Here is a 20,000-nt window from a genome sequence, read left to right as displayed (position 1 = left end):
TCATTATGCCCGACCATTCCGACTCGTAAGTCACTTTATAATCAATGTATAGAATAACTTAGATTCAGTCCGGGCATTAGGTGTACATTTCTCTGTGCTAAAGGGGGTTATGTGAGGCTCCACTCTATCCTGTTGATAGCTGGAGGAAGAGGGAAAATAGGAAGAATACCCTGCTTTAGGGGGACTCAAGTAGATTCCCTCATCTTTCGCAACTCGATTCCCTCATCCATAAGGACAATGGGAAATACGAATCCCTAGGACAATGGAATTTATACCTTTCCTTCGAGTGCCCATGCCATTAGACTATGTACTGGGCTCTCTAGAAGGTAAAGCAGGAAGAGAGTAGCTGACATCAACCATAAAGCCCACTCTATCCTGCTGCCCAGGAAGAGGGAAGAGGTCAAAAGTAAGATACTATTTAGAATACCATTATGAATTTCATTTTTTTTTATCCCTATAGAGTCGCATATTTGGGCAGGGTCTTTTTTAGAATGTCTTTTGGAGCTCTAATGGAGAAGAGAGACATCATTGGGTGTCATGGGAGACCATTTGTTGTCCTAAGGAGGAAGGGGGTGTTCTAATTCGTTCGTTACATCAAGTGATGCAAGCCTTGCACATAGGCGTGGAATTCTATACTATAAAGGGGACTCTCTTTTCTTTGGGCTATGTTCATGCGAAGCAAATATGGTGCCCCTCACAGGGCTGTTCTCTCTTCAATTCCTAGGAGTGCTTCTCATTGTTGGAGAGCCATCCATGCCCAGCTGGACTTTGTTTTCTCCCACGCCTTGTGGTCTATCGGTAAAGGTAACATTTTTTTTTGCATGATATGTGGTTGAATTCTCCTCTGCAGGTAGACAACCCTCCTCGGCCTCATATCTCTGTCAAAGAGGCCTTCAATGACCCCGGATGAAATTATGAGTATTTTGCTATCTCCATTCAATAAATTCAATCTATGCGGGGCTGTCTTTCTGAGGTTTATGAGGGCAAACTTCACTGGCTACTTCATCCTGATGGATGCCTTCTCTGTTTCTAGTGCATGGGAATCGACGCGGGCTTCTCATCCTTCTGTCTACTGGTGGAAATATGTTTGGAATAAATGGGTACACCCAAAAATTGCAGGTTTTGTTTGGCGACTTATGCATAAGGCAATATCCACTGATGAGCGTATTAAGTCTCTGGGTTTTCGGTTTCCCTCTTGTTGTCTTTGCTGTTCCAGCCCTCATAGTAAATCCATCTCGAATCTCTTTGTTCAAGGAGAGCTGGCTGCATCCCTTTGGTCCTTCTTCGCGTCTCATCTTAACATCTCAATATCCCAAGCTCAGTCTCTCGAGCAGCGTCTTGAGTCTTGGTGGACTGATACTATTTGCTCCCAGTATTCTTTTTTACGCAATTCTGTTGCTTTATTTATCCTACGGGAAGTTTGGAAAGACCGCAATTCCATTATTCATGACAATGTAAAGCTCAATATAGTGAAAACGAGACAGCTAATTTTGAAGTGGCTGCTTGACACTGTGGTTCTTTTCCACCCGGCTGGGTTTACATGATCAAGCTTGCCTTCATGCTCTTCAGGTTCCTATTATTTCCCCTAAACCTAAGAGGGGACGTAGGGTTAGCATCCACCTGATATTGGCTCTTTCAAACTCAATGTGGACGGTTCCGCTATAAATGGATTCATAACAGGGGGTGGTGTTATCAGGAATTACCAAGGTCAGGCTATTTTTTTTTCGGGTAAGAACATGCAAGCAGAAGCTCGGGCGTTAATCACTGGCTTGGATCTTGCCTCCCAATTAGGCATACCCCTCTCATGTATGGAACTTGACGCTCAAGTCTTGTTGCATTTCATTCATACAGGGAGCTCCCCTTGGAACTTGGTATCTTTGACGCGATCATGCAAGTCTCTCTTATCTCCTTCATGCAATCTTTCCCGCATCTTGCGAGAAGGGAACAAAGTAGCAGATTCGCTGGCATCCTTTGCTCACGCTCATAGGGACAGCATGGTGTTCTACTCAGAAGATCAGTTTCCCACTTGCTGCAAAAGTCATCTGCTTCATGATGCTTTGGGCTTATATAGCTTCCGACCATCATAGGTCTTTTAGCTCTTTTCTTTATGATTATGTAGCCTATGGGCCTTTTCTTTGGAGGTTTGGCTTAAATCCCCCTCCAGTTACTTTCATTTTAGATCCTATTAATTTAAGGCTTTGCCTTTCAAAGAAAAAAAATAAAAAAAGAAAGAACAAATTCGAACCGGCCTTTCCTTTGATAGTCGACAAGCTTGACTTATAGCGAATTCCATAGAATTGGGCCGGCCGCCTGGAATCAAAAGACTTTCGAACCCGTTGAAGATCCTTGTGGCTCCGGATTCCTCCAATCCAGCCGATTCCGAATCGACCAATTCCGGGATCTTTTGCAGCGAAGGCCTGTCATCGAATTCTTCAAACCTGGGGCATGTCGATCCTGAATGAAACTAAACATCATTGATCCTACTATCAATCAATCCAAAGGCCTAACTCCGGCTCTCTCTACGGGTGGAAGGAGGGGCAACAGCCTTGTCAAGGCGCGGGCCAAGCCCACTCAAAGTGAAGCGATTTATACCGCTGCACTAGAATAGGAAAAGCCAGACATTCCTTCTTTTCAGAATTCCAGTCCTGCGGGCCTGCCCGAACTGTCAGTGATTCAAACAAAGACGCGGGTGCGAGTCTTCCTCGGTTGAAGTCAAAAAAGTCCTCCTCCTTTATCTTATTCCTACCATCCGGGGCGAAAGGATGAGACGGAATAGCGTGTCATTTCGGAACCGTTCATAAGCTTTCCCTTGACTAATATCAAAGTCAAGGCAGCTATCTGGATAATTTTGGGCCGAAGGCATCACAAGATCGAGAGGAGCCATCTTGATTCGGACTAGAGGAGGAAGTGAGCCCATAGGTGTAGGAATCAATCCACTGTCTCGTTGCCAATTAGAGTAGAGCCAAAGGCAGCTATCGCGATGAATTGTTACAATGTGTGCCTCCTTCTGGGGAAGCGCGCATGCAGGTGCAGGAAGGAAGCTTCTGCACAGCAGACAATGAATCTATGGGTCCCATGCCTTGTTAGACGACCCGTGCCTTCATCCAAACAGGTGCCTCCTAGGCGGAGAGGAGGGCTTAGGATCGCCTTTACCAGGGGGATGAGGATGAGACAGAGTTGACTCCCGCGGCCTCCCGGTAGAAGAGGGAGAAAGCCCAGTCTTCTATCTCAGTCTCAACAGAAGGTAAGAGGAAGGGCCATTCCCTCTTTCCTTCGGGAAGGGCTTCAAAGCGCCTTCATCATGTCAAGCTTCAGGCAACCGATTGGCTCCAAGGGACTTTAGAAGAAGAGCAATGAGCGTAGTGTTGAACTATTTCAGTAAGCACCCCTTCCGAAATATAAATCCATCCTTGATTGCCATCGAGATTTCCTCCCCAACTAGCCCCTTATTAATCTAAAATGAAAGAAGAAGTTCGGGAAACCGTCAGGCCCCACTCAAACTAGCTGCCCTGCCACCTTAGAATTCTAAAGAAGCATTTCTTAAAAAAAAAAGAAAGAAGCCCGAATGCTCAAGCTCAATATCATATGGGTTGTGTTCTACCAACGAGCAGCCAGGAGCCTAAAGAAAGCACTGAGAAAGAGATAAGTGTTCCGTATAGGTTCGTATATATATATACTGTGGCGCTATATGATCTTTAGCTATAGGTCTCGTGTGCTTGCTATATAAAGTACATATACGAGTCACGAGTAAGAGGAAGTGGTAACGGTCGATGGATGTTCATATTTGAGTATTTGCTGACGGAATGCCTCACATCAAGGTGACAGGATTCGAACCTATGGCCCTCTGTACCCAAAACAGATGCGCTGACCAGACTGCGCTACACCTCGTCTCACCACCCCGGAGCATATAGATCCACCCGATCGATGAACACTCAAACCGAACTCACCCATCCTTTTGGGCACAGGGACGCGAGAACCTAAGAAACAGCTTTTTTTTCGAAATCTGCCTCCAGCAAGATAGGGCGACGCAAAAAAGCCGTATAGTGCAGGAGCGCTCACATTTTTTGGCTGACTCTTGCACTTGAATTTAAAAATCCGGCTCGCTCCCGGCCTTTGGACCCTTGGCCCGCTTAGAAGTGGATTCGAACCACTGACACAAGGATTTTCAGTCCTTTGCTCTAACCAGCTGAGCTACCTGAACCACTTTCCTAAAATATGTTTTATTCATCGAATAGCGCCCTACCTTACCACTTGACTAGTAAAAAGCCCTTGTACTAAAAAAAAGAGAATAGATAGGCCTTTTTCGCTTCTTCGCCAAGCTTTCGAGCAGCTCTTTCAACTGCCGCCTAATCCCCCAACATGCTCAAGAACCGAGAGCCGTCCAGTCCCTGGACAGCCGGAGGGAGCTTGCTTATAGAAAGAAGATAGGCCGATCAAACAAAAAGAACGCGCAAAGGTCTCTCCGCTCCTAGTCACTAAGTAGTGCTATTCTGGGGGGCTGGACTCCACCAAGAGGTTCTTTCTCTCACGTCATTTCGCCCGCCCGTTTCACTTCTGTTCCGGAGGAAATGGGATTTGAACCCATGATACAATCTTCTTGTATGTCGATTTAGCAAACCAATGCCTTAAGCCACTCAGCCATACCTCCAAGTTCTTGATCGGAATGGAATTTGATGTGCCGGGTTTGGTTGGTTGCCCGAAGGGCTATCTGATCCGATCAACTGCGTAAGCCGTAGCGCGCTAGCGCGCGTACTATTCCGGGGACTCTATCCAGATCTATGGATCTCCCCAGCATCCAAGCGAGACTCCATCAAAATCTGCCACTCGTTGGGCGACGCCTTCTTTTCTACGAACACCCCACCACTGAATGATGAACTTTGCCAGTTTTCGCCTCCGACCCGACCAGGAGAGAACACAGGGTCAAGCCAAGCCCTTACCCGCCTGAATGGAATTCATATCTCCTTCGTCTGGTCGAGAAGGGAGAAAGCCCGTGGAACTGGACTGTGACTCTTCTATTACATTATGGAGAAGTCCATTCTCGTCATGGTCGATCCACGTCCTACCGTAGTGCCCGGAGAACCAGGCTTGCTTAGCTTACAAAGCTAGCTTACTAACGCGAATCCTTTTTTATTGATTGCACGAGCTAGCCAGCAAGCCAGCAAAGCCCCCGACGCTTAATCGCTTCATTTAGGCACCTACTGACACTAAAGCCGTTCCACTCGTGCTTCTCTAACGAGAATCACTTCGTTCCACTCTCCCAACAGGCCAGCAAGCCATTCCTAGCGGCTTAGCCCTTGTTAAAGGCTAAAGAGCGTACTGAACACTCACCCTTTCTCGCCAGCAAGCTAAGCTCCTAGTCCTCTTAGCCGGCTTACCTTTAACCTAACTCTCTAGTTTATGGCCGAAAAACACGGGAAAACACTACTTTTTGATCAAAAAAAAGAAGGCCATTTAAAAGCTCTTTTCTTGTGTTCTTGAGTACACGTTAGGATATTACTTCAGGGGCTATCCAAGCCATTGAGGAGCCTGCTCAAGCTGCTGAGGATGATGAATGATCCTAGAGGCTCTTCTTCCGTATGAGATCTTATAACCGGGAAGCGTAGGTAGAACTTGTGGAAGGAAGACACTGGCGAGTAGACCTGTGAGAGCCCCCCATCAAAGGTCGATATCTTACCTTTCAAAGCGGGTATAAGAATGGGAAGTCGGGATATCCCAATCTTCCAGCTCTCAAGCAGTTCAGAAGATTCATCCCTCATTCAATCCCCTTTGCTCCTGCTTTCATCTACCCCTATGCTTCTGCTTTCTTCGTCTATGCCTATGCCTCCAGGGATGGATCCAATTTCCTGTCCTTTTTTGGAATCGTTGATACATATGTTATGTTACGATGGCTTCGGATGAGAGAGGGTGGTCGTAGATCATAGTTCTGTAGCGAAGCTAGGCTGTTGAGTTTGAGCTATGAGTTCTGACCTGAGCTAGTCTTTCAGATTAGGCAGGGAACATGAGGGACAGTTCCTCACTACCGAAATTCCCTTACAGTTCTAGAAGGTAAGAGAAGCTAGGGCTTTTGAGTTCCAGTAATCAAGCCAAACTGGAGTTCTGGAGAGAAGGCAGTGAACGGAGTTGGCGGTTCGAGTTCTTGGCAGGACGGATGGGACCCAGAGTTAACAAGTAGCTTGGCTCAACCTTCGCTTTCCTTTGACAAGGCAGCTAAGGCTCCAGCTTCGCTTTCTACTTCGCTGCCTTTCTCTAACGAGACAAGTAAAGTACCTTAATTCACTTACAGCAAGATAAGGTATTTCAAGCGGGTGAAAGTATAGAGCTACTAACCAGAGTCAGAAAAGTTGGTTGGCATTCAAGCAAGAGAGAAAGAAGTCCCGATCAGGCTACAAGTGGGACTAGAAGCGAGGGCCGCTATTCCGGTCAGCTTGTTAGAAAGGGAACTAGCACCCTAAAGACAGCTACTCTCGCTTTCTAACAGTAAACTAAACTGCCTTCCGGTCGCCTCACCAACGCCTTCTCTCCCTATCGGTCGAACTTTTCCATCCGGGAAAGGGGATCGATTACCTTTCTTAGCTAGGAGAAAGTCACTGTCATCGCTCTCTCCTTGAATCGCTCGGAAATCGTACCTAGCCTCTCGTCCATAACCTAGCCCGAAGCTCTCAAGCGACTGATTTCACACAAGTAGTAGGACCTTCTTGTATAGTGGAGTTAGAATAGGCTCTAGAATAGTCGAATTAATGGTCAGTCTCGCTCTCCACCCTGCTGCTAGATGGGATAGGGCTTTTCACATGCTTGAGATAAGACAGATCTTTTTTAGGCATTAAAGAGGCCGAGAGAAAAGTCTCATTTTTACATAGATGAGCAGCAACTTTATAAATTCATGCTCAAGTCTGTCACTTAGAAGATAGGATGGTATCGACCCGGACAAGGGGGCAAGATCCGCTGGCTTAGGGCCCCGGGAGCAGAATCGGTAGGTTCCTTTCCGCCCATCGATTCAATAAGATCAGTTCAATCAGTAAAGGTCGAATTGAAATCTATTATTATCATAGACAAGACAAGGGAAGATGCCCCCAATAGAAGGCAATTTTTTAATGTACCAGAGAATAGGCAGGTTTAGAGTTAGAGGAATATCAAGAATTGGAATATCAGTCAGAAATTGAATAAGAGAAGCAAAGACGGGTTATAGTATAGTAGAATCAGTAATCATCTAGCGGGGACGGTTTCACTTATAGGTCAAGGGTCTCGCCCATCTCTATTCGCCTATCCTCTTCCTAGATCGAAGCTTTCCTTGGCTTCGAAGCCTATCTCCACCATGACCTCTTTCTCCTAGCTCTAGCTGTCGAAATAAACCGCCTCTCCCTCTGTCCTAGTCAATTCATTCTTTCTTGGCCTCTTCGTCAGTAGGGGTCTGGAATCTAACCCTCAAACCTTTCCTTTAAGATAAGAAAAGCGTATCGCCCTTTCCTCTATCAACTACCATCGGAAACGCGGAAAGAGCCTATCTCTTACTCTTAAATCCAGTAAAGCTTAAGAGAGGTACTGAAAAAAAAGACTAAGTGACCCGAGAAGCCCACCCTTTAGGTCCCTTTTCATAGACGAGAGAATGAGGATCGATTTAGTGCTGAAAGCCTTAAAAGCATCAATACGATTTCAGCTTGCCCCTATACTCTATGAGATAGAAACTTTTGCCATTGAAGGGTCCTCATAGAAGGAAAGAGTGAAAGTCTCATTTTGACACTAGCGAGATACCTACTTTCTAATGGATCTCTCAGTCTACGAAGGAAAAAGTGAGAACGTTAAAATGCCTTTCTAATAGAAAGTTTCTACATGCTATCTGGAGCTATAGGTAGAGGAATTTGATCGATTGGCTTTCAAGCTGAACTATGTAATTAAGAAGTGTAATGCCAAACTGATTAGCTAAGAGAAGCCCTGGAGTAAGGCTTTAGCCTCAGCCTCCTATTGCCCTGACCAAAGTTGCATGAGAATGCTAAAACAATTAAACCGACTCTCTAATGCAGCCACCTACTGCACTATTTAAGTCAATAGCAGAACCATCCACATTTAGTTTAAGGCCTGTAATATGAGGAATCTGAGCCATTTCCCTCTTTTGGGAATGGCGGGCAGAATGATTATCAAGGCTTGAATGCATGTCTGATCATGAAGACTGAGAGAGTAAGAAGCCTTAAGAGATCTGAGCACCACTTCAAAACACTTAGGATCATTTTTGTTTTTCTTTGAAGGATCTTCACACAGGGAAAGAGCTCCTAAGTGCTAAGTCCGACAGTGCTCTCCACCCTGGATAAAGGTCTATGAGGTGTGGGATGTCTTCCCTTCCTGAGTTAGTGCCAAAAGAATAGTAAGCAATGATCATGTTGCCAGCATGCTATGCGACTAGTCGATTATCTTACTAAGCTAAGAACTGGATCTCCATCCAAGAAAGTCAATAGATATTTTTTATGGCTTTCAGTGCCCCTAGCACGAGATCATCGAACTGCACTTGAATTAAGAGGTTCACTTCACTGCTGGTATGCTTTAGGACTCTTCACTGAATGACGACTGACTAGCGGATTCAGGGAACGAAGATGGCCCTCTACCTACATCTATACTGGACTCCTGACTGTTAAGAAACTTTTTCTTTTTTCGATTTTGAGTTCTTTTTAGAAGAGAGAAAGAGTAGAAACAAAGGGTACGCTCTCTAGAAGATTTGCTCGGAGCTGTTCACTTTCACTCGGTCGACTGGTATCTTGAAACCTCTTCGCTTGCGGGGGCAGGAGTGGAAACGTCTGAGAGAGCGCTTCGCGAAAGAATCGTGTGGCGCGGTGAAGGGTTCCCGTTGGGGTTTCCGGCTCTCCTGGTCTCCACCTACTTGTGGAAGAGGGGGGTGAGTTGATATTAAGGTGTCAAGGCGCTCGAAGAAGGCCACAAGTGGAAGCAACCGATGCTTTGGTCATTCAGTTGACTCCTTGCTGCCAGTCCGTGCTTGCTGTCATGCTGGCAAAAGCGGGGCTTTCGGTCGGTTTTACCTACTATTGGATTTGAACCAATGACTCTCGCCGTATGAAAGCGATACTCTAACCGCTGAGTCAAGTAGGTCAAGCTGAGTCAAGTCAGAGAAAATAGACCCCTATAAGTATAAGAGAAAGCCGCGCAACCAAAGTTCCCCTTACTATACAAGGGGGGGCGGAGCGCTAAGAAAGAGAAAGCGTTATCACTATACGAAATGAAGCAGCGGCTAGCACGCTAAGCTAAGATCAACCACTTGGAGAACGCGGAGCCTTTCTTTCTCGGTCGTCTGTCTTAAGAAGTTAAGCGGATTCCGATTCATGTGGTCGTTCTCTGCTGCATTGGTGTTTTCACTCCCCACTCTCCACCAGAACAAAATGTTTCCACTATATCTCAGGAGTAGTCAAAGGAAGTACGGCGGGTCCGAGTAGGAAAAAATGAACTAAGAAGTAGGGCATAGAACAATGGATCAATTCATTCAACAAGATCCGTTCGGATCAGACCAGGATGAATGGGATTGGTTTGACCTCTCGCTCGGAATTCACCCGCCGCCGACAGATGTCCCATGCCACGTTTCGTGAACAGCTATGCCCGAGAATGAATGAATTGTGATATAGCGCCGAATAAGTCACAGCTCTATTCCCGACTTGAAATCCATAAAGGACTTTAAGGGAGAGAAAATGGGGGGCCCTAAAATGCCTCGGGACGACTGCACGTTACATCATAGCAGCACGACCAAATGGAGGCGGAAAGCCGGTTGGGCGCTAGCGCTTTATATTATACTAATATAATATGAATTCAATTAAGTTAAGGGCTTTTCCCTTATTAGTAAAGTTGCTCGAGGCCGGAAAATGAGAATACAATCTAGAAGATCTGGTCGAATGGTAGAAGAATCTATGGATTCGTTAGGAATCGATAGTCGTTGGCTGGACATACGAGTCACAACCGGCCGGGAAGAGGAGGGATCAACGACGGAGCTACTAGCTACTAGTTGTAAAGGAAAGGACAAGACCACCTTTCGTACATTTCTACTGGTCCAGACATTCGAATAGCGAACGAAAGACCAGGAGATTGGATCTAGAAAGCACTTCCAGCAGGGTTGACGGCTGTGTGGTCCTCATTCAGCTGGAAGTAGGAAAGAAATCCCGGCACGACCGATGACTTAGTCTCCTTCTCCGCTTCGACTCAACCACCTACCTAACCTCTTAGAAAAGATCCGATAGATAGCAGCTACCTAACTTTTAAGCCCTTCACCAATCAAGGTCTTTCATCTAGTAAGTCCTAGTACTATGTTCTCCAAGCTTGACTAATAGAGTAGGCAGGCCCTTTAGAGAGCAGTAGAATGTTGGGTTAGCTCTGCCTTTAAGTGATAGGGGGTGAGGGGAACTGCTCAGAAATGTCTTAGTTGGTTGAGGAGTGACCGATCCGGTCAGTCAAAAAATAGTAAAAAAAAGAAAGTCTGTCTGGTCTGGTGTAGCTAATGTGACTTTCTCGATCTATAGTTCTTCTTCTTTCTCTCTCTTGACCAATGCTCTGGCTTCCCTCACTCAAAAAATCAGCCGTTGTGACACAGGTGTCTCGAGGTAGGCCGTGGATTGAATAGAGAAAGAAGGGCTAGAAGAGCATCCATAGGAAGAAGAGGACGGAAGAGTAGTGCATCCGTGTCTACTCACTCCGGTGGGATTCCAAGATGAAAAGGGATCAATCCAATTACAGCTGTCAGCTAGATAGACGAAACGAGGGCATATCCAGACGTTTCAGTGGTTTCCATTTCGATGGTGACATTAACATCCTTTACCATCTTAGTAGAATCTTAACTCAACTCGGGAGAGGAAGAATCCACTCCCTGAGAAAGAAGGAAGTGCTTGCGCCTTAGGAATCTTGCGCTAAGGCTTGAACTTGCTGCATTCTAGTTTCCAGGAGCGCACTGGAGTTTGATCTTTCAGTCGTTCATTCTTCAAGGCATAATCTTTCGTGACAAGCGGAAGACGGAGGAGCAGGCAAGAAGAGCAAGTATAGTGAAAGTATCCTCATGGGCCAAACAAAAAGAGGTTGAGCCCCAACGTCAAATTAATGCATTGATTCAAGGGGTACCCGTGCAAACATCGTCTATCTCTCTGGTCAAGTGGCTCCGCTCTTAGGGAGAGAATCTACGGATTCTGTGAAAGGGCTTCCCTATCTATGATTGAGCTCTCGCTCTTACTCTTTCTATCAGTCGTGTTTTTTCTTTTCTCTCTGACCGTCAACTTGCTTGATTTACTAACCTCGTGTTCTCATCCACTTTAAGGTCAGGTCGAAGCAAAGCGTTTTCCTTCCTCTTCCTATCGGAAAACAAGAACCCGCCAGCTAACTTCTCTCTAGTGGGCTTCACTTGTACGCTATCCTTCCTGACCTTACCTCGACTCTACTCTCCAAGCTCACTGCTCGACGCTCGCCTGACATATCGGTCTGAAGTTTCTTTGATCACTTAGGACAGACAATCTTTCTAAAAAAGAAAAATCTCGTAATATAGTTCAAGAAAGTGGCTGTGACGTGAATTGCATTGTGCTCATCAACGTGTAAGCTGCACCATGCTGAATGAGAGAATGACATTCCCTTTCAATTGAGATATTGCGTATGATAAGAGAGATAAAGGTTCCTTTTTTTCCGGTATGCTGCTCCGCGAGCAAGGAGCGATAGAAGCTAGTATTCTGTAATGAATAACAAGAGTCTGGCACTATAGGGGAATCCAACACCTAGTGATTTACATTTTACACCTTATCTTCTAGACTTTCGGTGGAAAAACCAGCCGAGTCTTCCAGCAGGAGTTCCACGCCTTTTTAACCTGCATAAAAAAAAAAGGAAGTCTTGCGCCGGGCATGATCCCGGTGTCGAGCAGAGCAGAGCGAATTAAAAAATTTGAATGAGAAATCATTTTCAAATGAGACTCTATGGTAGTCCTACGCCAAGTGATCTAGAATTTATGGTAGATGAGGGTTTTTCTTTATCTTCAGGTGGTACCTCTACTACTCTTTCTTCAACTAGGTCGGACGCACAAAGCGCTCCACCTGAGTTAGAGCGGTTATTTGAGAGAATCTGCAATGAATACGCGGAGTGGGTGGTGATAGCCGATAAGCAATTACCCCCCGAATGGGACATGCCTGACCTTGTTCGGGCAGTGATAGGGGAGGAAGCGCTAGCCACCCCAAGCTATATGAGCGATGCCTATTATGATGTAATGTTACATGGACAAAATAGTTGGTTATGCCAATCAATTTTGAAGTTTCTTGATCTAATCAACTATGTCTTCTAGTCTGTTTGGAAGGAGAACTCATTTTCATTTCATCTTGTGACTCATTCTCTTCGATCTTCTCTTTGATTGCTTTTGAAAACGTCTTTTTAACTGAACTACAATGGTCTGATTCTTTTGAAGAAGATATGTAGGCAATTCGGCGTATACCCGGATGCGACCCCATCCACTCCCTCCATCCATGGATAAGGATAAAACAGCATCTTTCACTGTTTCGTTGGAAAAACCAACGCTCATATTGACTTTCTTTCGCCCTACTCTAAGGGTACTTTAAAGATTTTGATATCTTTTTTTTATATTATATAAAGGCCCCAGAACGCTAAAAGGTGAGGGAACCAGAGTTCTCTTTCTAAAAAAGAAAAAGAAATGACTATAAGGAACCAACGATTATCGATTCTTAAACAACCTATATTCTCCACACTTAATCAGCATTTGATAGATTATCCAACCCCGAGCAATCTTAGTTATTGGTGGGGGTTCGGTCCGTTAGCTGGTATTTGTTTAGTCATTCAGATAGTGACTGGCGTTTTTTTAGCTATGCATTACACACCTCATGTGGATCTAGCTTTCAACAGCGTAGAACACATTATGAGAGATGTTGAAGGGGGCTGGTTGCTCCGTTATATGCATGCTAATGGGGCAAGTATGTTTCTCATTGTGGTTCACCTTCATATTTTTCGTGGTCTATATCATGCGAGTTATAGCAGTCCTAGGGAATTTGTTCGGTGTCTCGGAGTTGTAATCTTCCTATTAATGATTGTGACAGCTTTTATAGGATACGTACCACCTTGGGGTCAGATGAGCTTTTGGGGGGCTACAGTAATTACAAGCTTAGCTAGCGCCATACCCGTAGTAGGAGATACCATAGTGACTTGGCTTTGGGGTGGTTTCTCCGTGGACAATGCCACCTTAAATCGTTTTTTTAGTCTTCATCATTTACTCCCCTTTCTTTTAGTAGGCGCCAGTCTTCTTCATCTGGCCGCATTGCATCAATATGGATCAAATAATCCATTGGGTGTACATTCAGAGATGGATAAAATTGCTTCTTACCCTTATTTTTATGTAAAGGATCTAGTAGGTTGGGTAGCTTTTGCTATCTTTTCTTCCATTTTTATTTTTTATGCTCCTAATGTTTTGGGGCATCCCGACAATTATATACCTGCTAATCCGATGCCCACCCCGCCTCATATTGTACCGGAATGGTATTTCCTACCGATCCATGCCATTCTTCGTAGTATACCTGACAAAGCGGGAGGTGTAGCCGCAATAGCACCAGTTTTTATATGTCTGTTGGCTTTACCTTTTTTTAAAAGTATGTATGTACGTAGTTCAAGTTTTCGCCCGATTCACCAAGGAATATTTTGGTTGCTTTTGGCGGATCGCTTACTACTAGGTTGGATCGGATGTCAACCTGTGGAGGCACCATTTGTGACTATTGGACAAATTTCCCCTTTTGTTTTCTTCTTGTTCTTTGCCATAACGCCCATTCTGGGACGAGTTGGAAGAGGAATTCCTAATTCTTACACGGATGAGACTGCCTGAAAAGTGAGAAATTCTGACACCCATCATTTTCGAGTGAGTATTACACCAAGAATTGACAAGCCTTTAGTTGTACGTTTTCTATTTCTTACGTGACTTTGATGAAAGAAAGCATTCCGGGAACAGGAATAAGAGTAAAGGCCTTCCTTGTCATTGTAGTAGGCTTGTTTGCAAGAGAGAAGAAGCAGCTTCAACGATGCAATCAGACCTGTGAGAGTAAGCATGAGAAGCCAGTCTGTCTGCAATTGAGTTGCCTTGTCTATAGATGTGAGAAACCATCATGCCAGAAGACAATAAGCTGATGCATTCTCTGATCAAGTAAAGCACATGTCAAGGGGTGGATATAAGACCAAGGATGGAGTCCACCATAACTTTGGAATCAGATTCGATGTCATTCACTTGGATGCCCTTATCAGAACATAGTTTGAACCCATCTCTGAGAGCTCTAGTCTCAGCCATCATGTTAGTACCATTGTGATAGAATGAAGAGAAGGAAAAAATAAAAAATTTGACCTGAACTCTTTCTCAGGATACCACCACCTGCACTCTCTCCCATAGTAGCTGATCCATCTATGTTGAGTTTGGTACATTTTGGGGGAGGAGGATTTGATCCATATCCCGCTTTTATTTCCCTTCGGGCTCCTTATTCCGAGGCTGTTCTTTATCACGGCTCTTCTGAGGCTTTCCAACCAACCCTGTTGACTCGGAGTATTCAACCCCCCATTCGCCTAGCCATCAGATTCCTCCGCTGCCATCTTCGCTTTTGGCTCCTTGTCATTTGATCTGGGGGAATCAACCTCGAAGAAGGGAGCCTAGGAGCGTAGTTTGGCCTGTGTTCAAAATTAAATGCTCAAATTCCAGCTTCAAGCGTTCTGCAGCTCATAATCATATTATGGAAAAGGAGGCGTGGGAAAACGGCACCAATTCTGTCCAATAACATCAAAAACCTCATTTTTTAGTCCTTCGGCCTTCGCAAACAAACAGTCCGGCCAACCCAAGTAATCCCCCATAACATCAATCAGTACCGCAAAAGGCTAAAAATCTGACTAAGTCTCCAGCAGCTGCGGAGCGGGGGATAAAGGAACAGCAGGATTACAACATTGCACAGGATCAATCAGAATGCGGGAGCGCAGAGCCTTTAAGAGATAGGGGGTGCGGGAGCATAATACTTAATACTAAGGATTCCCCGCGGTTTTTCATGCAGATTTGACCACGGTGTGCACCCCCCTTAACTTAACCCCTATTACGTAAGGGGGACCTTCGGCGGGATAAAAGAGAGTGCGGGAAAAGCAGCTACAGATACAGGACAAAAGAAGGAGTGGCGCACTTAAAGAGTAAAAAAATCCATCGTAGCGCAAAAGAGCATCCCGCAGAAAGAGGATCCCGCGGAAAGTTTCCACTTTTCTGTCCAGCTGCAAAATGGAATGGAATAGTCTAAGATGCTTAATAGCTCCAACAAGCGCGAAAGCCGTTGCTTCTTGCTTTCGAGCCCAAGCCTACGTTTGCTTAGTAAGGTTGCTTCTTTTTATATCTCCTCAAAAAAATAAAGGCGAAAGGTTGCTTGCTTTACTTTGAGAAAGAAGTAGAAAGAAGGTATTATATAATAAATAAAAGTAAAAGCGCTAACGCGCTTTTTTTTTCAATAAGGGGCGGGAAGAAGCGAGCCTCTCAGAGAAAAAAGTGCTAGTTGTAGCGCGCTAGCGCGCATTTGACTAAAAACATGGAAAGTAAAGGCTCTGGGCAACGAGTGGGGGGGAGCCTTGACTTGAAGCATTGTACAAGTGCTTAAGGCTCCTTCGGGCCATGGCCACAACTATCATATAAGGCAAGGCTTGGAAGCAAGCTACCTGCGCCTATCGGCGGGAACTGGGCTTGGCTTGGTTAGTAGTGCCCGCCCATTCTGTCTCGCCCGCCTGCCGACCCATGAATTCTTCAGAGCGGGCCGGCAGGCCGGGCGTACGGGAACCGTCGAAGAAGTGCCTCAACGCGCCGCAGCCACTACTTTACTTTGACTCCTTTTATGCAATTATGAACTCCACGTAACTTTCTCGATTCCAAGGCAACTTATCCTTTTTGAGCTGACGTAACAAACTACGCGATCCTCCCAACGAAGCCAACATAAATCCGATCCGAATAAAAAAAATAAAAGGCAGTTTCATTATGGTAGTATACCAGCCACCTGTTCTGGAACTGGAAGTTCCAATCGGAGCATATAGATCCGTAAATGGATTTGTATGTATAGCCACTTCAGTCGTGTTCGTCGTTTCTTGAAAGTATCTTTTTTCTGGGAACATGGTCAACCAGAAATTCTTATGTTCGCGATTCTTCATCCACCGATGCAGAAAATGCTCCAGTTTTCCATTCTCATATGAGGCCGGAAAGTTTATTGGCAACAGGTCGACACGAAGTGATTCATCATCCTCAAACATGAGCCGATCGTTAGTTAGGGACGGTTTATAGATCAGAAAATTCCCACAAATTGAATGAGAAGTGGGTCCATGTAAATAATCGAGACCTTGCAAACAACAACGCTCCTTCCCCATATGGAGTTCGGAACCCAAAGGCAATCGTTGAGTGAACTGTATCTTCTTTGTGTTAGTTAACCTAAGCCGCACCCTTACTGCTGGGGTGGGGCTCGGCCTCCGAACCGTACGTGGGACGAGTTTCTGCCTCATACAGCTCGGGCCGAAACCCGGGGGAAGTTTAGGAGAGATGGAGAGAGCCAGCAGCTGACAGTCGGGGCGGGGATAAGCTTCCTTCTTCACAAGCTTCTCCCTCCCAAAAAAACCGAACCGATAGCGCTTCCCGTTTTTTCTATTCCATCCCATTCCATTCCGGGACAGGCGGCTAATACTAATCTAATAAGTGAAGTAGTCGTCGTCTGACCAATCGGCTCGGACACCAGACCGCCCGTGCCCGCCCATTTTGTCTCGCCCTAAATGGAATCCCTTAGTTACGCTGCGCCCCGACCCGAGTCCCCACGTCCGCTTTTCACCGCCCGAAACCCAAGAAGTTGGCTTTGCCAACACAACATTAGGGCCGTCCCCTTCATTCTATACTGACCCCGGCCCGGGCTGGCTTTTTGGGAAGCCCGTCCCCACCGTGCTCACGGCCCGGCTGGCCTGCCAGCGGTAGTGGGAATTATCCCGTTCCCTGGTCAAAGACTTGGTTGGATGCGGGATCTACTCCACGAGGAGCGGTACGGACGTAGATGATATCATCACGACCTCTCTTTTCGTACCGCTAGGGATGCTTAACGCCACTTCGCCAACTGGCGTTACCTGCGCTTTCGTGTCTCTCAGTGTGGTCAGCACTGGGTGTTTCCGAGCAGCGAGGCTTACACCCATTCGCATTAGTTCATCCAAAGTTCCTTACCCTTATGCACGAATTATTGAATAAGCCATCTTCCTATCAAGGTTAAGGAGTCAACTGAGCATCTCAGCGGCGGGATTGAATACCCGGATCGAATCAGAGTTCACGCCGCCCGCCCTGAACAAATAGGAGGCGTGGGCCACAGGTCGCACATAAGCCGCCGGGTCGCACGACAGAAGAACACCCAACATAAAGATGCACACTCCTCCATGTGAAATATTCATCTTCATTGGGGCTTTTTTGTAGTAGTCGTGACCAACAGCCATCAGCTGTCGGCTCGTTGGTAAGGTGAGAGCTTCAAGCCCGATTTCTGGTGGCGCACCCCCCACACAAGCACCGCCCGACTCAGGGGGGACGGGTAAAGCTACAGGCCCAAAAACTTCGGCCCTTCTTTCTAAATGGGGGTGCCCAGGGCGCCTCATCTTGTCATTTCGTCCTTGCTCATTCCCGTTAGGCTGAAGTCTTTGGCCTTTCCTTCTCCGCGCCCGCTCACGCTTCGCTGACCTATCGCGTGGTAAAGAGAAGAAAGTACGAAAGAATAGTAAACGGAGCACACCGCAGAAAGATTCTAAATATGAGAAATCCCCCTTTTTTTCGATAAGAAGGAAATGAAGAACAGGAACGAAACGAAATAAGGCCTTTCTAGCTCTAGTTTCGGATGAGCTTCCCCCAATTATGTCTGGTAATAGAATAGGTCGGCTTGCTCTGACCAAGACTCCGCTTTTTGCTCCGTCCGTGGAGCGTATGAATTTCCTGGAATGTAGATAGACCAAAAGAGGGAATGAAGGGATAGGAATAGGAATTATAGTACCATTAGAAGAAGGGGCACCTGTGGGAACATCTCTACTGACGAACCATTTCAATAGTACGGGTGCTGCCGTGCCACGAGGCACGACCATGGAAGTAATGAAAAAGAAAAAGTTTTGTAGTTGGACCATCTGTTCTATCCGTTCGAGTTTTGCTTCTATAGAGAAGATGAGACGCTAAAAATGAAAGTGTTCGCAACGCATACCGAAAGGGTACCAATGAAGCCGACCATTAATGACTAGTTCGAAGACCAAGAGCGGTCTGATCCAAAAAGAAAGCGTGACCTTTAAGGTAGGGGTAATCCGAACTTGAGGCGGAATCCCTCATCGGTAAAGTGGGAGTAGAATTCACGGTATATTTGTGAATTTCTACCGCTTTGGTTTATATCCTGAATAAAGAAATTCAGACTCCCGTCCATGATATCCCGTTGGAAGGAATGTTGCAAAGAGCTCACCGGCTCCACCTTACCCTCAAGGAAGTCGTACGCCTCCGCCCTTATATTCGTATATGGCGAAAGTTCCATGATACGATAAATCTTTTGCTCACCAAACATAAGATCGAAGAGCCTATCTTGCAATAGACCCTTTCTTTCTAATACTGTGAGTTCAAAATATTCTCTATCAAGTATGGCCCTATAATGGGGCACATCAATAGCTTGCTCGAAGTTATTGTGAACAAGCCCCTCATACTCCCCGGGATTATTCTGGGGAGGAAGGTTGTAGTAATCACGGCTCTGGAGACTCCGTATGCGAGCATAAATCTCAGCTTCGTTATCGGCCGCTATTTCGGCTCTAAACGTAGCCAATGATTCACTGCTCGAGGAAGACTCCAAAGCCGGAAGACTACTTTCATTTCCACTTTCGGAAGATACTTGCCAAATGCAAGCGCTTGTCATTCCTGCCAGCAGAGAAAAACACAAATATCTAGCAAAAGTACAGAATACGTAAATTAGAATGAGAATGACGAAGAAAAGAAAAGAACTCTTCTTCCCTTTGGAAACTCAAATTATATAAACCAGTATTAAAGTGACCAAAAGTAATAATAAAGCGATGACGGTGGAAATTATGGGGCAGCTGTCCGTTCCTATAAAACGTCCGACAAAGAAAGCCGACCCGAACATCGGAAAAAGCGTAAGGAATAAAGTTAGTGGCATCTTGATTCAGTGATGTGACTTCTCCTGCTCCAGTAAATCAGTCTGGAGACTTGCTAATTCAATTCAATTGCCTTGGTTTTTCCAAGAAATACATGGGAAAAATAGGGAGAAAGAAATGGGATTGTGTCAACAGGCCCCTATTCCGACGAAAAACAGCCCCTTTTCTTTTTGTTTAGCCTGTTCCTATCAGATAAATTCTTAAGAGAAGAGGAAAAACCCTCCGACATCAATTTCGAAGTGAATTTCCCCAGTTGAGGCATCTTGATTGAGAATAAAGGATTCCCCCCTAGGGTTTTATTTTCAGGGTGGTAACGCGCTACTACTTAAACTACTTATGTTAATTCTACTTACGCTAAATAAAAAAAAGAAATGTAGCTCCCTGTTAGGATCGACAATTGAGAGAAGGGCCCCATTGGAGGATGGGTCCCGAGCGGTTTTGCATTGAGTTTTCTTTTAGTGGGAGTGAGGGAACGGACTCATCGCTCTCCTGCCGTGAGTCCTTAAAGGCGGGAGAGAGTAGAGCATACTAGGTAGTTACCGAATGCCCCAAAGCATCTTCCTTTTAGGACCGGCGCTAGACTTCCTCTCTTTTCTATAAGATATAAAAGGCGAAATTGATGCTCTTAACTACCCCTTTTTCTTTGAAAAAACGGAACGAATCGTCGATTTCAAACTGAACTAACCCTTTTTTGCCCGCCCACTTACCCCTTCTTCATGATCCGGCTTGTCCGTGATATGAGAATACCTTTGCTCGAAATGGATTCCGTTAGCGCCAAACTTAATATGATGCCTGCTACTGTGACTTCCAGTGCTCTTGCCCTATTTTGGCTCCCACTC

General features: G+C 45.6%; 2 protein-coding genes and 4 non-coding genes across 6 annotated transcripts, besides 1 other annotated feature; 1 reads left to right on the top strand and 5 right to left on the bottom strand.

The window, feature by feature from the left end:
* Positions 1-3,813: 3,813 nt before the first annotated feature.
* On the bottom strand, positions 3,814-3,888 carry trnP-TGG. Its single transcript has one exon. It is a non-coding gene; the product is annotated as a tRNA-Pro (tRNA).
* Positions 3,889-4,127: 239 nt separating this feature from the next.
* trnF-GAA lies at positions 4,128-4,201 on the bottom strand. Its single transcript has one exon. It is a non-coding gene; the product is annotated as a tRNA-Phe (tRNA).
* Positions 4,202-4,560: 359 nt separating this feature from the next.
* trnS-GCT lies at positions 4,561-4,648 on the bottom strand. Its single transcript has one exon. It is a non-coding gene; the product is annotated as a tRNA-Ser (tRNA).
* Positions 4,649-9,020: 4,372 nt separating this feature from the next.
* trnM-CAT lies at positions 9,021-9,093 on the bottom strand. The gene has a single exon. It is a non-coding gene; the product is annotated as a tRNA-Met (tRNA).
* Positions 9,094-12,658: 3,565 nt separating this feature from the next.
* Positions 12,659-13,834, top strand: cob (apocytochrome b). Its single transcript has one exon. The coding sequence runs from the start codon at positions 12,659-12,661 to the stop codon at positions 13,832-13,834; it is 1,176 nt and encodes a 391-aa protein (YP_009642403.1).
* Positions 13,835-15,849: 2,015 nt separating this feature from the next.
* Positions 15,850-18,141, bottom strand: ccmFc (cytochrome c biogenesis FC). The gene is made up of 2 exons: positions 17,375-18,141; positions 15,850-16,429 (listed from the first exon to the last, which is right to left on the bottom strand). Exons 1-2 carry the CDS (start codon positions 18,139-18,141, stop codon positions 15,850-15,852), a joined length of 1,347 nt encoding a protein of 448 aa, YP_009642402.1.
* A 1,023-nt stretch (positions 18,142-19,164) lies between these two features.
* Positions 19,165-19,379: a dispersed repeat (first copy of repeat X-02).
* Positions 19,380-20,000: the final 621 nt, after the last annotated feature.

The sequence above is a fragment of the mitochondrial genome of Lactuca saligna (genome assembly GCF_052625555.1).
Source record: "Lactuca saligna strain CGN5271 mitochondrion, complete genome".
NCBI lineage: Eukaryota > Viridiplantae > Streptophyta > Magnoliopsida > Asterales > Asteraceae > Lactuca > Lactuca saligna.
This window is presented reverse-complemented; position numbering and strand designations above follow the sequence as displayed.